At 43.4% G+C, this 16,474-nt stretch overlaps 2 protein-coding genes across 2 annotated transcripts in view; one reads left to right on the top strand and one right to left on the bottom strand.

Moving 5' to 3' along the window:
* Positions 1-73: 73 nt before the first annotated feature.
* LOC137915891 (retinol dehydrogenase 14-like) lies at positions 74-3,196 on the top strand. The gene is made up of 2 exons (XM_068759010.1): positions 74-413; positions 608-3,196. The coding sequence occupies exons 1-2, from the start codon at positions 74-76 to the stop codon at positions 865-867; spliced, it is 600 nt and encodes a 199-aa protein (XP_068615111.1). The 3' UTR covers positions 868-3,196.
* Positions 3,197-4,470: 1,274 nt separating this feature from the next.
* Positions 4,471-16,474, bottom strand: part of LOC137915890 (calcium/calmodulin-dependent protein kinase type II subunit beta-like) — a 38,959-nt gene continuing 26,955 nt past the window's right edge. The window contains exons 15-20 of the mRNA XM_068759009.1: positions 13,831-13,899; positions 10,409-10,457; positions 5,839-5,914; positions 5,643-5,737; positions 4,902-5,135; positions 4,471-4,562 (exon numbers count right to left, since the gene is read on the bottom strand). Coding sequence (XP_068615110.1) covers positions 4,903-5,135; positions 5,643-5,737; positions 5,839-5,914; positions 10,409-10,457; positions 13,831-13,899 — 522 coding nt within the window. The 3' untranslated portion in view covers positions 4,471-4,562; position 4,902. The remainder of the gene's footprint in view (positions 4,563-4,901; positions 5,136-5,642; positions 5,738-5,838; positions 5,915-10,408; positions 10,458-13,830; positions 13,900-16,474) is intronic.

The following is a 16,474-nucleotide window of genomic DNA, read 5'->3' on the forward strand; positions in this document are numbered from 1 at the left end:
TCGTAAAGACAACTATTGAATGTATTGTCAACAAAAACAAACCGAGGAACGAATAGCCTCGCAGGGACGCCTAATGAAAACGGAACTCTTTCTTCATGCCTTCTCTGCAGGCATGCCCAGTGTGCTCGACTGGACGGACGATGGCTACAGCATGTGCTTTGGTGTGAACCATTTGGGTCACTTCCTCCTGACCAACCTGCTGCTTCCTCGCCTGAAAGAATGCGCCCCCAGCCGGGTGGTCACCCTCACATGCTCCACCTACAAATACCAGAAACTCGACTTTCAGGACCTCAACTACAATCTGCTGCCATTCTTCACCTACTGTCGCAGCAAGCTGGCCAACATTTACTTCAGCCAGGAGCTGGCCCGCGCCACTGAAGGGAGAGGAGTGAATTCCTACGCTGTGCATCCCGGTAATCAGATTTCTTCAGTTTTAGTAAGAATTAACATCTCAGAAATAGCAAAAATGAACATTCAGGAGTGTCATTTTCGTTATTCGGTTTGTGCTCAACGCAGGCTGTAAAGTGACACACGTCCAGCTAGCATTGAATATTGTTTACTGAATACCGCTTTCAACACTTTGTTCTTTTGTCGTCCTTTCTGCAAGGATTTGTCCAAAGCGGGTGGACGAGCCACTACTCCGTCCTATTCCAAATGCTGATGCAGGTGATCATGTGGATGTTTTTCGTACCGTGTGAGATTGGAGCTCAGACTGTCGTCTACTGCGCCGTGGCAGATGAAGCTGCCAAACACAGCGGGGGCTATTTCGTTGACTGCCGACTCGCTACTCTCCGTCCTTTCGCCAGAGATGCTGGTGTGGCAAAAAAACTGTGGGAGGCCAGTGAGAGACTGGTGAAACTGGCCTGATGGTGGAAAAGACACAAACAGTCCTTTTATTTTCATTGTTTGGCAACTTAATTAATTAAAATGTTGTTTGCATGTTCAAATATAACTTCTTTCCAAAAGGTGGTAAAGGTTACCACATGTTCATGTTTACAGTCTTTGGGGAAATCATGATTTCATGTCGCAAACATATTGGTTAATTAAACCATGAAATTATGTGATTATTTTCAGTCAAAAACAATATGAATTTTGGATTTTAACCTTGGAATTTCTGGAGTTGAATACAATGGTGGAAAGTAACTAAGTACTTTTGTTATAGCACAGTTTTTGGTGTTCTTGTAGTTCACTTGAGTTTTTCCACTTTCTGTTAGTCATACATCTACATTGCTGTTTCTGGGCGCTTGTATTAAGTGTCCCTTAAATGTGAACCAGCTCATCAGGCAGTGGGATTTACATTGAGTAACTGAATTCACCGTCTCAAGTTACTCTTACTCAAAGACTTGCTGCTGTTTACGTGTCAGTAAATACAGAAACTGACAAATCTCTATTTAAATGATCATTTTATTGATAACACCTTAACACCTTAGTTATAGAAACACATGTAGCAAGTAAGAGAACAGAGCAGTAATCCAAAGAATTAGAACTAAGGGATTAATATTATACAGGAGAAACCCAAGTGGACAAAGAAAGATGGAGAGAAACCATAAAGAGCCAAATGCAGAGAGCTGATTGGGTAAGGGTGGAAACGGGAGAAATGGTGAAAGACACCAGACGAAGCGAAGCCAACTCAGGGTTGTCAGTGCAGCAGAACTCGCGCTGACCTCAAGAGACAGGAGGACAGCTAAAGTTCATATATGAGGGGCTGTGCAACAACATCAGATGCATTGCTCTGCGCTTCAGCGCTTTGCTATGTGACTGTGCCCCCCCCCCCACCGCTGGAGCTCTCCTAGTATTCTCTGAGCAGGCAGTCATTCTGCACTGACAACACAGAGCCCTGTGGAAAAGCATGCAAGATAATCATCAACACAAGTCAACGTCCTCATAGCGCCACAAATATCACCCTCATCATTGTAATCATCTTCATTATGTCATCCTGAGACAAAAATAGTTCTATGCGCTTAAAAAGCTGAGAAAATAGCAAAAGCTTCAGTAGAAAATGAAAAACACACACAAAAAACCCCCGAAGGATCCTGTTGATCGCCATGCAAGAAAATGTTAGCTTGCTGCGAGCTAGCTGCAGTTGTGTAATACTGTGAACGCTTGTAAATGTGAATCTCATATAGATTTCCAAGGCTAATAAATACAAAGAACAGAAGAACGACACCTTTGTACTGCACATGCTGCTAATTCTCCTTTTCAGAAGGAGGAGGGGGGGGTGTATGTTTGGGTTGCAAAACTAGACATGAATGCCTCCAGGTGACCTTTGACCTTTTAGTATAAATCAGGCTTAACTTGGCATTAACACTGCTACTGGAAGAGACATGAGTACAATACAACAGTCCAGTAATTCACCTTGAAGAACGTCATTCAGTAAAGTTTAATCTTCTTACATAAAAGGTATGGAAGATGTCTGAGGCCACGCAAAGAACTTCTGGTTTAAAATCAGAACACACGTCTCACATGTGGTCCTGATCCGCTTCCAGAAAAAAGGCAATGACGCTCTTGAAGGGATAGATCACATAATAAGATACAATGTATTATGAGTACATGATAAGTGTCCAACTCTGGTAATGTGGAATAAATAAAGGACTGTAAAACTGCAAAAACAACATCATAAACATCAATGACTGAAGATCCATCAGAAAAATAGGAGGACAAAAGGAAAATGTAATTCACACCATGTTGGTCATTACGGAAAAAACCCACATGCAAGCTGGGCGTATTATCCTGTTAAAAAACGTCTACCGGTACATGAAGCAGTGTCCTTTTGAACAACACACGGTCTGCATGGGCTGTACAATAGGAAAACGAACAAAACAGAAACAAGCACAATAAAAATATACTCTAAAATAAATAAATAAATACTCAAAAGAAATAAAAACCTGAGGACCATTCACCAAACTGACGCTTAATATGTTAGGCTGAGCAATAGGGTGGAGTGAAGGCAGCCAATGAAGATTGAGCATTGTACAGAGGAGCTGATCACAAGGCAACTGTCGTCCCCCCCCAAAACAAATGTTTTCAGTGCTGCGAAGTCCATTGGATTTAATCCCGCTGCCCTTCTGGCACAAACACTTTATAACCTAAAAGCTGATAAAAGCAGGAGAAATCAGACGATAGAGTCGTGGGCTGAAGGCAGGGGACCGATATGTCCTCACAAATAACGCCTTCCCCTTCCACCTCTCATACAACCCCCCCCCCCCCCGCTTCATACTGACAGCAAATGTACTGTACATGCTCGTGCGCACACACACACACACACACACACACTGTGGTACAGGAGAGCCCTCGGCAAACATCACAGTCGGCCAACCTCCCAGAAATCACAGCAGGAAACTCAAGGTTTCAAGCAAACCGACCGTTTTCTTTACAGACGCGGACCAGAACGGCGACTATCTGCACGGGGCGTGTCAGGACAGAGAGGGAAACCAGCTCACTGTGGCGTTAGGGCGACATTAGTGAGAAAGTCCCCCCCCAACAACCAGGATGCAAATGTCTTTTTTCTTTTCATGCTTTGTTGTTTTAGTAGCACGCACATCCAGTGTTTTATAGTTAGATTTTATTCTGTGAATGTTTGTAACTTGTAGCTTTTCAGCACCAAAAGCCTGAGAGATAAAAGAATCGGTTTCCATGAGCCGAAGCAATAATTCTCGAACTAGGATTCATATATGAGATAAAAGAATCACGTCCCAACGCGAGTGGTGAGTGTGTCATCCTGAAAAACTGTTATAACACACTGTTGGATAGAATTGGATGATGATGATGACGATGATGATGCTCCCATGGTAACAAGAAGCTGAGCCTCACAGACCCCTCCTCCTGCCAGTCATACTGCAGCGGGGGCTCCTCTAACTCTACGGAGCCATTATGTCTGGATCAGCACACCCCAGTGTTGGTGCCTGGCTTAGATAAAACAGACACCATCACTCACCCCACCCAAAAAGAAAAAGACAAATAGTGCATGACAAAATAACAAAAAAGATGACGATGATTATGGGTTTGGGCGCAGTATTATACTTAACATACAAGAAGCAAATTACAAACTGCCCAAATCATTTTCCACTTAATAGCCACAATAAGAAATCGCCACTGCTAATACGGGAAAAACATGCTTCCTTATAAAAGACAAAACAAAACAAAACAAAACCTTTAGAAACCACTGGCGTCAAGAATTTAGAATTGAACAAATTACATATATAATTGCAACTTTGTATTAATAATAATAATAATAATAATAATAATAATAATATACTGTATTTTGCTTAAAACTTTACATACTATTTTTCCAGTGCAGTGTTTATGTCACACAGGTGCAGCTTCACAGGAGGTCAAGAGGGTTGGTATTGGTGTATTAATGGTGCAGAGCCGATGAGAGACAGAAGCAGTAAAAGGAGAGATGTGTGCTGGGGGGTTGAGGCTCAGCATCCATGGAGGGAGGGGTCTGCTGTCGAAGGGCAGGGAAACTGACGTTGGACTTTGTCGTGTCATCCTTCCTCCTCGATGTCTTCCTCTCACACTCCAGCAGAGCGCTCCTCACAGACGGAGACATGGAACCCGACCTTGAGAAGAAACAAATGGTCACGGACGGATCAATAAAAGCACAGTGCAAAAACATACTCTGACATTTTGGGACGCAGGTTTATATTCCCTTTCTAGGAAGACATTAGATGAGAGGTTTGATATTCCCAGGTTTCTGTGGTAAATATGAATCTCCTGCCAGAGTTCTGTTACTTTATCATAAAGACATAAAACAGGAAACAACAGTCAACGTAAACCTACTGTTGATTACATATGACTGGAGAAAATGTCTGTCTCACGTAAAGAACAAACCAGAGCTTCTAACGATCAGAAATCTGAACCTATAATCTCATCATTAAATCTCGCGCCCGTGTCCGTACCTCACTGGAGCGGCGCAGCGGGCGCGCCTGAGCAGTGGAAGTGGATGTTCTGCCACTTGCTGTCTCTGCGATGCCAAACTCGGGTTTCCTCTGACTGGCTCGACCGCGGCCGACCCTGCCCGTCAACAAACTGTGTCAGGCGGATGTAGGCGATGCAGGCCGCGTCCTCGCCGATCAGGTGGACGTGAGGATTCAAGATTGTGGTGTGGATGGGCTTGCTGTTCTTAGCCAAAACTGAAGACATGAAAAGTGAACAAAGCATCAAGGTCAAGATCTATAACCAATATTATTGTTTTTAAATGAAATCCTGCAAAATTGTTAAAGTTTTGACAATTACAAATGCAAATACTGTTTGAAAGTTTAAGGACATGGCTCACAACAATGAAATGCGACGCCTGCATGTCACATGATTATCTCAGTCAGTGAATGTGGCAGCTGCTGTGGATTAACTCCGGCCACCGTTCCTGAGTCGAGCTCGTTCAGGATGGAGCTTTTCTCTGCTTCCATTTGAAACTTGCTGTCAAATCACTTCCTGATCTATTTATGACGACTGCCAGCAGCTAAATGAGAACAGAACCGACCACGTTCCTGTTTCTGAGCCTCATTCTGTGATTCAGACTAATTAGAGGAGCAATTCTATCAAAAATAAAAGCAAATAAGGTAAAAATGAAAAAGAAGAAGAAACAAATATTAAAATATACACATTATTGTCAAGGAAGACTGTAGCAGTCTTAATCTTACGGTTCTCAAAGTAGAATCTGTGGAAATCCATCCCCTCCACCAGGTTGCCCAACGCCTCCGGCTCAAACGAAGTCAATCCAGAGTCACAGATTTTACTGAAGAGGAGAGCAGAACTTTTTATCGATGCCCCAAAATTCACTTTAAACTATGCATTTGATCACAAGCCTGACAAACTGCACACAAGCAGCAGACTCACGCGTATGCTTCAAAGTCGCCATTGTTGATCGCTTCGATCAGCTGCTCGGTGATCTTGATGATTTCTTGCTTGCGCGCTGAAGAGGATGGATTAACAAATTAATCAGAGCAAATCACAGCCTTCGGTGGAATGTAGAGCTGTTAGTTTCTACAAATAATTTCATTTGAATAATGCAAGCACACAGATGGACAAAGAAAAGCATCTGCCTTCAAAGTTATCCTTCCTGGGAATATAATGATTTGAGAAACAAAATAAATGTTGTTTATCGTGCTGAAAAATGTTCTTCATGGTGACATTTCTTCAACCGTGGAGTTGAACCAAAACATTATTTAGTCCTTGAATTAGTTTAGCAATACATTTCTTATATTCAACATCCCCACGCAAATCCCAGAGCCCTCCTCTTCCTCATTCAAACACACCGTAACATGAGCACACACAAGGCATCTATTTATGTCCCTTATTTAGTTACAGACATCACAACTCATCAAAAGACACAGACATTTTTCTGCAGTCTGCTCTTCACGGCAGACTGAGGAGGTTATCGAGGCTCAGCTGCAACCGGCACAGTTTATTTACAACAAAGGCGACAGCAGAGCAGTTAGAACCTCTCTCTCTCTCTCTCTCGATTTGCTACCATGCTTGGAGTTGGGGCGAGCCACGCTCGGTACTCACTCTGGGTGGAGGACAGGGAAAGGCTGGAAGGGGAGTGAGGGGGAGGTAAGGAGGTGGCGGGTGCAGGTGGAGGGGCGGGCCTGGCGCTAGGTACCGGCACCGGTGCAGCATCACCCTCGTGTGCGGGGGACGCCGGCACCTTGCGAACGCTGCTTACCAGGTCTGTGAGCCGAGACACTGAGTGTCGTCCGGGCAGCGTGATTGGATGGATGGATGGATGGGAGGGTGGTGGAGGACCAAATCAAAAGAACAGATTATAAACAGCGAGCAGGAAGAAAAGTCAAAAAAAGGAATGCAATGCAACGATGAAGCTAAGCACACTTTGCCTTTCATCTAGTTATTAATATACGCAGCAGAGGACCGTTTCTCCCTCGACATAAGGGTCGGCCCGTAACTTAAAGATAAGCTCCTTTACTTCCCTTCCATTCTCACAATCCTGAAGGACAGAATGAGTGCAGCTTGCTATGGGAAAAGGAAATGGGTTACTGCACACGCCCTGCTCTGGTTCTGTTCTACTTACTCTGCATTGGGACAACGGGGGGGTGTGGCGGGGAAGGGGCAGAGGGGGCAGCAGGAGGCGGAGTGCTGGATGACCCTTCCCAGTCCGGTGTGGACCCTGAGCCCCTACGCACTGAGCCAAGCAGGTCAGAAAACTTTGTGGCAGCTGAGTTAAGAAGGAAGGACCGGAAGAAGATGGGAGAGATCACACTTCAATGAAAGGCTGGCCGAAGCGCCGGGACTATCTGGAGAGCGCTAGGACGAGCCAGGCGCCGCTGCAGCAATGGCGTCTCATCAATGATGACGCCATGGTGCTGGATTTTCATCAGAGCTCTCTAAAACAGAACGGGAACGGAGCATGCACCAACAGAGGCAATGAAAAGCCTGCCATGCAGCGGTTTTGTGTTGCGATGCCTCCTTTTGCCCAAGAGGGGGAGACGTGGAGTTATCGTAAATATCATGCAGCGTCGGCAGAAAGTCAGGACGGCAGGATAGTCGGGGGGCAGAAGTACCGGTACTACGAAACATTCAACGGCTTTCCAGAGCGGCTCGCTTTTTGCATTTCCGCGTTGTCGTCAGATTGTCCGATTGTGAGATGTAGCAACGATGCTACAGAGTCTAATGGAGCAACGAGGCCCAGCGCAGGTCAGGAGTTTAAGTGTTGCTTAATGGCAGATATTTGCTTTAATGCATGCAGGGGTGCCTGGGACAATACACAGAAGCGTAAAGTGAGGAGAGGTGCAAAATGACCAGCTCCTAAAGACGATAAACTCAGCCAATCGTTGCTCTGTAAAGCTGCTGTTCACTGATTCGTCTCTCATCGGGTCTCATTTTTTATCCTGAAGCACATTAATGGCTTCATTATAGCAGGATTTACAAGCGGGTTCTGCTGATGGGAGTGTTTCCAGCATGAGAATGAGATAGGTGGCGTTGAACTCCTTACTGCTCTTCTGATTAATTAGCTGATATGGGGGGGGGGGGGGGGGATTCATGAAACCTTCCTGACAAACAAAGGGACAAAAAAATGTCCCTGCAGAAGAAATGAGATGGCAAGACAAAACGTCCTCTTTTCATTAATGCTCAGATTCACAAAGCAACAGACACTTCAGCGTCAGCATCAGTAAACATCACTTCAGCTAAAAAAGGTTACCGTAATGAGCAGGAAATATCAGGACAGAAGACGTAGTGGCACGGCAGAGGTGATCTCTGGTAAAGCGCAGCTCAGGAAAGTTAGCGCTTATTTCCCATGATGCCTCAAGGAGAGCTGCAGCTGCAGCAGGTGAGCATATAAATCATACCTGACAGAGAAATGATCGCCTACACAACCAAACTGGAAAGACCCACAATGAAGCAGCCTTCAGGAAACACGCCGCTGACACGCATCCATCACGATAACCTCACTGAGCAACAGAACAGATTCATGCATTCAGACGCTCCGACCGCCAACGCCGGCGTTGGGTTACCAACCAGCTGCCGAGCAGTCACTGACCCGACAGGATCCGACAGGATCCGACAGGACACAAACTATCCCCCCTGCCCTCCCGCACTCACCTGGCCCTTGTCGTTTTCTCAGGCGCTCACCGCACTGCTGGCTCCTTCCTCAACTATATTAAAACCGCTGTGTGAGTCCAACGCGACCTAAAGGTGGCGCCTCTCTGGGAACTCCGTCTCCATTTCCTACTATCGGGCTAAATGTGGACACTGACCCCCCCCCCCCCACCAGCTAAAAGGTGACCTTGCCCTCTCTCCACTCCTACCAGAGGGGTGAGAGTCCAATTTTGGAGCTTGGAAGAAGGAGGGGGAGGATTTTCCCAGTGTGTGCAGGGAAGGGCCACAATGGTCCAGGAATATGGCACCGTAGCAGACTATGTGTGTGTATGTGTGTGTATGTGTGTGTATGTCGTGGCTAATTCAGGAATATACATTTTCAAAGAGACGACATGTTACATTCTATTTAGCTTCAGGCTCCAGTCTTTAGAGAAGGAGGAAGGAGCTTAAACCTTGATGGTGAGCTACACTAGGGGCCGAACGACAACATCACCCCCCTGTAAATGATTTAAAGAACAACTGTTGCTTTACTTTTCTTCGTGAGCCAGCTAGCATGAAGCTAACTAATGAAACCGAATGTGGTCTGAACAAGTCTAGTTGTTCTCCTCAGTTACCAAAATGACATTTTCTGAAATACATTCATCCTGAATCTTGTGATTGGATATATTGGGAATTGAGGAATTTAGTCTGGATCACTATTTTGCTGTCACATGCAGTATTTACCAGAATTGTGTTCTTGATGTGAATTAAAATCAAATGTAGTAAAACTAATGAGGGTTGCACAACGTCTGTGTCTTACTGCCACTTCCAGCCTACATTTGCACACACATTTTTAAATTGTTTTTGTCATTCTAAAAGTACAAGTTACTTTTCTCTACGAAAAGAAATGTTCAAACTGGAACTTTAGAATAAGGATGATACTTGTAAAATAATGAATAGAGTAATACCTCGACATACGAGCGCTCCGAGATACGAGCAAACCTGCGAGCAAAATTGGTTTATCCTCCACCTCTCTCTGGCACCTAAATCCATTCAGGACTTTTCTCTAGAATCTTACATGGAGCCCAAACATCTCTTTCACACAAATTACACTGACCAAAAAAAAGGTCGACACAACGCGAGCGTGCACGACTCCAGAGGTTCACGCGTGTCACAGACGTGTTGTTTTCAGAGGTGTGTGTTTCTCAATACCATCATTTTAGACGAAATTCAACATCTTCAAGACGCCAAAACCGTATCATAAGACCGCTTACATGTCAGAGCTCGCATGCACACGCACGCACACACATATCATCTGCAGTTAGCCACAACAAAGGCAAAACCAAGTGCTGGAGCGTTTTTGAGCAGTTAGCATCAAACCCTTTTACACTGCGAATTTTGTGATATTGCTGTGGAATAAAATCAAAACTCACTCAAGGCAGCCCGCTAACTATGAAAGCACATTCAGCGCTCTGTACCGCCAGGAGGTTAAACTATTGCTGTGCGTGCTTTTAAAGACGCCTTCATTTACAATTTGACAGTAACAGGCGATGAACAGCTTGTCACAGTCCAACACAATGAAGCTTGTTACCATGACGAGGCAGAATAAAAGGCACCCGAGCCACATCTCTGTCTGCAGATTGTTGTCGATGTGTTGTTTGTGTTTCTATTGCATTGAAACAATGACTTCATGGTCACGGGAGTGACCTCATGTAGTTCTGCAGGTATTCTTGTTGTGCATCTATCACTATGAGATCGACACCGTGGAAATGTCAAGCGCGGATCCAGAATTTGTCTCGGACGTATTCTGGCCTTTAATTGTCACACAGTTTTTTTTTCGAGGTTTGTGATTTGTTCATTATCGGTCTTATACCTTTCACATCTTCATCCTCAACGGTGGTGTTGCTGCTGTCTGATGACTCCTGAAGATTAAATGCAAACAGTCACACACACATTTTGAGCTGAATACATCACACATCCACAAAGACACATTTCAAAACATTTAGAAAACTCCTATGTCGCCATGTCATGTATTCTCAAAACAAAAAAAGGATTACAGAGTACCGAGTTTATCAAGGTCAATTCATACTGATCAAATGCATGGACAGATTTCAAACGAGGACAGAAATGTTATTGTGTCAACTAGTGCAAAAGACAACCGTGCCTGAAAAGCATCCTAGTAGCCCGATCGCTGTCGCTAGCCCGCATTTCACTTTTTAAACTTGGCCTGAAACGTGATTACTCTTCATCTGTTCAGGAGAAAGCTCGCTTTACTTCATCCTACTTTTATTTCTGTGTGTGTGTGTGTGTGTCACGTCATGCGGTCGAGTGACATCCTTCCTCCACAGGCTGCGCTCGTCTCTGACTGAAGCTGACAGAAACTCAAAGGAATGTGTTCAATCAAAAATAGAAGCGGGCAGAGTGGATTATTAATCTCCCTTTAGTTGTCACCAGAGCGTCTGTCCATCCACCTCCTGTCCCCTCGGGCTGTCTTTGTCTCCTCTCAGGGGAGGATGCAGCTTTCTCATTTCCAATTAGCAGATTAAATGGGTCTAGAGGAGAGTTGAGAGACTCTGCGACCTCAATTAGAAGAGCAGCCGTGCACCAATAATACCGGGAGGACAAGGCACAAAAGTGGTTTCATAGTCTTACAGAAAGCAGCCGGAGACAAGAGGAGGAGGCTGAGCAGTGATGACAAGTGTTTGAGCGTGAGGGAGAGCGTTGTGTCAAACACAATATAATCTAATATAAAGTTAAGGTTCTTGATTATCTGTAATTAAACAATAGCCTGTTTTATAAACACGAGTGCCATTCTAATGAAAATGTAGACACTGTTAGTTACCGGTAATATTCTGCTGTTCATTTTTAATATTGGGAGATGAGGTGTGTGTGTTAAAATGAGTCACATGACCACACAGGTTTACTCGATGGGGAACTGGTCATCATGGTCTACAACATTACTCATCCCATGTTCCCTTCATACGGTCCTGTGGCCTCAAGCAACAGACACACACACACACACACATATATGCATGTATGCATTAGAAAACCAAATGCCAATGCCTTTATTAAAACAAGGATCACACTGTGTGAGAGGAGGAAGAGAATGACAAAGAGGATGAAGAATTGGACCAGACTGGGGAAAGCTGAATACCTTTGTCCCATCCACTGGATTATGGATGACGGTTGTCTGAGGCTCCTGTAAGAAGAGGAGGAGGAGGAGGAGAGGAGATGGAAGAACATGGAATAAAAGAGAGAAAGGAAAGAAATAGGGGACAAAGGAGGAAAAGAAAACACTGTAAAATAAAGGTGGATAAAGATAGAAGAGAGTGTAAAAATGGACGGGGATGATGATAATTAGATGGAAGGAAGTGTTTGCTGAAGATGACTAATGAGAGAATGAAGAATGAAGAAATCTCCAGAATGAAGTGAGATGTGGGGGTGAAAATGAATCTGTATATAGAACACACACACACACACACACACACACACAGCATAGATACATCACGTACAAACCCAAAGGAACATGACAGCACAGCGAGGGGCATGTTTTGAACCCTAACGTCTTCTTACATTCTTATTTCTACCCTGCTGTGTCTGCATAATTCTACGTAGCCTCTGATGCTCTACAAGGTGCAAACACGTAGAAAGTCAAGACAATTGTAATCTGTACAAAATCGAAAAACCAACTCTTAAAATATATATGAAATATGCTCTGACAAACATAAGTGCTTGCCTTGAGATCTTACTGTCACACAGCAAGAGGACTAAGATCTCACATGAAAACGGGTCATTCTGTTCCTTCTGTTCCTTCCTGCCAAGCAGAGAACGGCATCGTTTCAGCCTTCAAAACAAAATGTATTCTATTCGTCATATCAGCCATAGAGTAAAGTGTTTCATCCTTCTAATTTTTGGCTACTGAATCTACCCCGAGGGCACTTACAAAAAAGAGCTATTACATTTTTATGATCTAAAATTTCTGCAATCAAATGTCTTTTCAGTTTTTTTCTGCTGTGAACATATGATGTGATTTTTTCTCCTTACAGGCAGGAGAATTACTACAACTTCTCCTTTTTTCTTTCTTTCTGATATTCAATAACCCCCCCCCCCCCATACTCTGTGACTCTAGCAATTAGCACTGGAGCAGCTCTTCTGTGAGACTGGGCAACACTTTCTAGCCTTCCCTCCCCAGGCACACCAATGACCCTTGAGTACCCATCACCCATATCCTTTTCATAGGGAAATTGGGACCAGCAAACAATACTGGGCATGTTGGAGATGCTCTGATCCAGCAACCTAGACACCATGTTGGTCCTTGTTACCCATACGTGGTTATGAATTTATGAACTATATGAACAATATTACATTTAATAACCTACTCTCTGCACCTTCGGTGCAACACAACTGTGTAAAAATACGTAAAAAGAAAATCAAGTCTTAGGAATAAGTCTGTATATACATTTCTGCATCTTTACAATTTGATTGACTTTTTAAAAAGAACCATTGTTAGAAAAATGATAGAAACTGAAAACACTGAAGTGCTCATCTCCTCTAGCGCTTCACTCTGAAAGACTGCTGGTATCAAAATAAAATCTTGACACAAGAAGGTTTTGGCTTATTTATCAAAAAGTTATATAATTGCCTTTTTTTTTTAAAGATTCACAAATATTGACGGATTTACCAGCTGGAAATGATGGTGAATTTGTACAGCTGAACTCAGATGGAGAAGAGAAGCACTTAATGAAAAACTAACTAAGAACTCTCCCCCTGGAGGTGTGGTGCCAGTCGCCCAGGTAAATGCATTCCAGGTGATTCCACACCGTTAACACAAGAGGATGAATTATTCTCTGAGGCATCTAGTGTGCTTTTTTAGCTAGAAGGACAAGCTGCAGACCTTTCGACTTGATGCACACACCTGGGGGAGTAACTTCTCTACAGAGGCAGAAACAGAAAGGATGGGGTAAATCATACCAACAACCCCCAGCAGGCACTGGTTTTCTTTTGAGCAAGCCTTTAACCGAAAGAGAAAATGACATGGCAGCACAATGTTATCCCATCTGCAAGCCACATATCATCCGCACCTATGATGGGGAAACGCTTCCTGACAGCACCTGCTGGCCTTTTGCCTGCATTGTTCTTTGTTACACAAATAACCACAATCCACAAGATGGACAGAGAGGAAAAACAGACACAGGTGAAGGTGTGTGGGGGGAGTGGTGTAGGGTGACGGACTGGCGGCGGTTAGATAGACATGCATAACCACAAAGTGAGAGAAGGGGCTGAGGAGGTAAATACCAGAGCAGGTGAAGGGATGTTTCCTTTGGGGCTGGTGACTATGCTGTTTTTGGTGCTGTTTGTCTGAGGCTGTGCAGCAAAGGGGAGGAGAGAGGGAGGAAAGACAACAAAAGTGTTACCAACAATAAGAGGTGGGTTTAGTGAGCGTGTGCCCATGCATGTGCTTTCGTACATACTTTCTTTTGATCTTATGTTAGAGGATGAACTTTTCCCTATGGTGTTCCCGCCGTTCTTTTCGTTAACTGTCACAACTTTAGTTTCGTATTTTTATTTTTATTTTATAAGACATTCATTTTGATTAGATTGTTTGAGCTGCCTAAAAAAACAACACAAAAAACATACACCATAAGTGAAAGTAACTCCTATAGACTCCAATAAATTATTCTCTCATGGATAGTGAAACGACTTGTTCCAAAGTTTCAACAATGACCGTGGCTAGAAAAACCATGTTCCTGAATTCCAGTAAACTGAAATGACTGATCCAAATATGTAGATTTCACGTCTGGGTTTAGTTTAGTGACTTGAGTTTACATGTTTAGGTTTTCATTAGCGTATTTTAAAAAAGTGACATCACTATGTTGTAAATCCCAAAGTGACATGACCATGTTGTCTCTGTCCACTGCTGCTGCTTAGGAGTTCATTCATCAATGATTCATTGGTGCCATTTCTGTGACAATCGCATTAATAAGGCCAGACCAAATGTTAATTTGAAGACCATGCATCAAAGCGCCGCCCAATGCTTTATACCTACCGGTTGTTCAAACATATTTTTGCATGGAATCTACATATATAATTTGTGGTATTTTCTGGCTAAACAGCAGCTTGAAAGTAATAAAGAGCCCTGGGTGTGGAGGTGAACGATCCAACGTGGCTCACTTCACAAGGTCGGCTTCATGTCTACGCAACAACTACTGGTCAGTGAAAGAGGTCAATAAAAGTTGTAGATCACTTAATGCGCGTCACGTTTTCATCTGCTGTGAAGTTTAAATGAAAGAGTAAAGAATCCCATCAAATAGCATAATCAATAAGACCAATGAATAAATCAAGCTGGCCATTTTATCTCACATCTGCGGATGGAAAATTATCTAAAAGACAACATTTAGGATATCTCACTGACTTGAACTTGGTCATGTCAGGTAAGGGTACCGGATTGGTTGGCGGGGGCGATAGGAGCTTATTCTGAAAAACGAATGTGGTGCTGTATTCAGGAACATTTTATAAAACACAGTCATAAAAAATAATTGTTCATCATGAAAGTATGAAATAATTGAAATACTAATAATTGTGACACTACTTTGACATCATATCCCAAAGCCAATCACAGGTGAATCTATGAAAAGGAAGATATTCACATGAGCAAAATATTATAATTAGAGGTTAATATATTTATTTACTTTTAAAGAAACCCAGTGAGTAGAACAGGAAGTAAAGGAGGAGAGGAGATAAAAGAGCAGACCCACAGAATGCATACAATGCACGCACACACACACACACACACACACACAAAAGTAATAAGGCCAGCAAATGAGAAGCTGTATGTTCAGAAGTCATCACTCATCTTTACACAATCAACATGGTTTCATAATGTTTCTGAGAGCAAAGAAAGAGAAAGTGGGCGAAAGTATTCAGAGCTGGTTCTTCAGATGGACAAATGAAGCAGTGGAATGAAGAACAAATGGGGATAGGAACAGAGGGGATGATGGGTATGTGGAAAAAGGGTACATGCAGGTTACAATGGAAAGAATCTGCTTAAAGGCAAAAAGGAGTGGATGCATTACCGTCTAGTTCACTTATCGGATTTTATTAACTGTGTTAGGTGCTGACGTGAGTCCCGAGATGGTCCCAGGAGCAGGTCATCTCATTGCCTATACTGGCATTGCTTTTGCTTGAACGTCTGATGTCTTGCTGGAATGAAGAGTTCCGTGTCAAAACCACAAACATAAAGCACTGCCTCTGTTTCTAAAAGGGACAGATCTGGAGCAGCGTCCCTTAGGTGGCGCTGAAACACCCTGCTTCCGTCATGCTTTCAGAGTAATGTGAGGTCTGGTTTTGTCACAGCACAATCAGCAAGGGCCAAAGACTTCTTCTTGGAATAGAAGTCAGATTTTTCTGAGTATTTGATCGATCTATTTCTGGCTCATGTAAACTTTTCTGTCTGTGATTACTACCAAAGTACCACTTCCTGTCCCAACAAGAAATGGCTCCATCAAAACTGATTCAATACAAAAAAAAATTTTTTTTTAATCCGGTAACATTGTAGAGCCTCAATGAAAACAAATTGTGGTGGATTAACGAAACGGGAGTTGAGGAGCCAAAAAAAAGGAGCAAAACAACAACAAGAAAAAAGGAGAATGGGCAAAAGCAAAGAGAGCATGCTCACCATACACTGGACAGTAGAGCTGGACTTGCGTTTCTGTCACCGGGCGTTTGATGGGTGTATTGACGAACGGGCGGACAGATGGATGGTGGAAGAAGGGGCGCAAAAGATTTATTCACTTATGATGAACACTGATTGTGTTCGTACAAAGTACAAGAATGACCTTTTCAAGAAAAAAAACAACAACCAAACCTCACGGTCTCCAAACCTTAACAAGTACGAGGAAAGACTTTAGTCAGATGAAGCAGAAGAAGGAAAGCTTCTCCT

Source organism: Brachionichthys hirsutus, unplaced genomic scaffold, assembly GCF_040956055.1.
Source record: "Brachionichthys hirsutus isolate HB-005 unplaced genomic scaffold, CSIRO-AGI_Bhir_v1 contig_716, whole genome shotgun sequence".
Classification (NCBI taxonomy): domain Eukaryota; kingdom Metazoa; phylum Chordata; class Actinopteri; order Lophiiformes; family Brachionichthyidae; genus Brachionichthys; species Brachionichthys hirsutus.

Bases quoted from the DNA above. Each gene is read 5' to 3' on its own strand.
- LOC137915891 (XM_068759010.1), top strand. From the start codon at position 74: ATGAAAACGGAACTCTTTCTTCATGCCTTCTCTGCAGGCATGCCCAGT. The intron at 414-607 runs GTAATCAGATTT...CCTTTCTGCAAG, and splicing joins TTCCTACGCTGTGCATCCCG to GATTTGTCCAAAGCGGGTGG.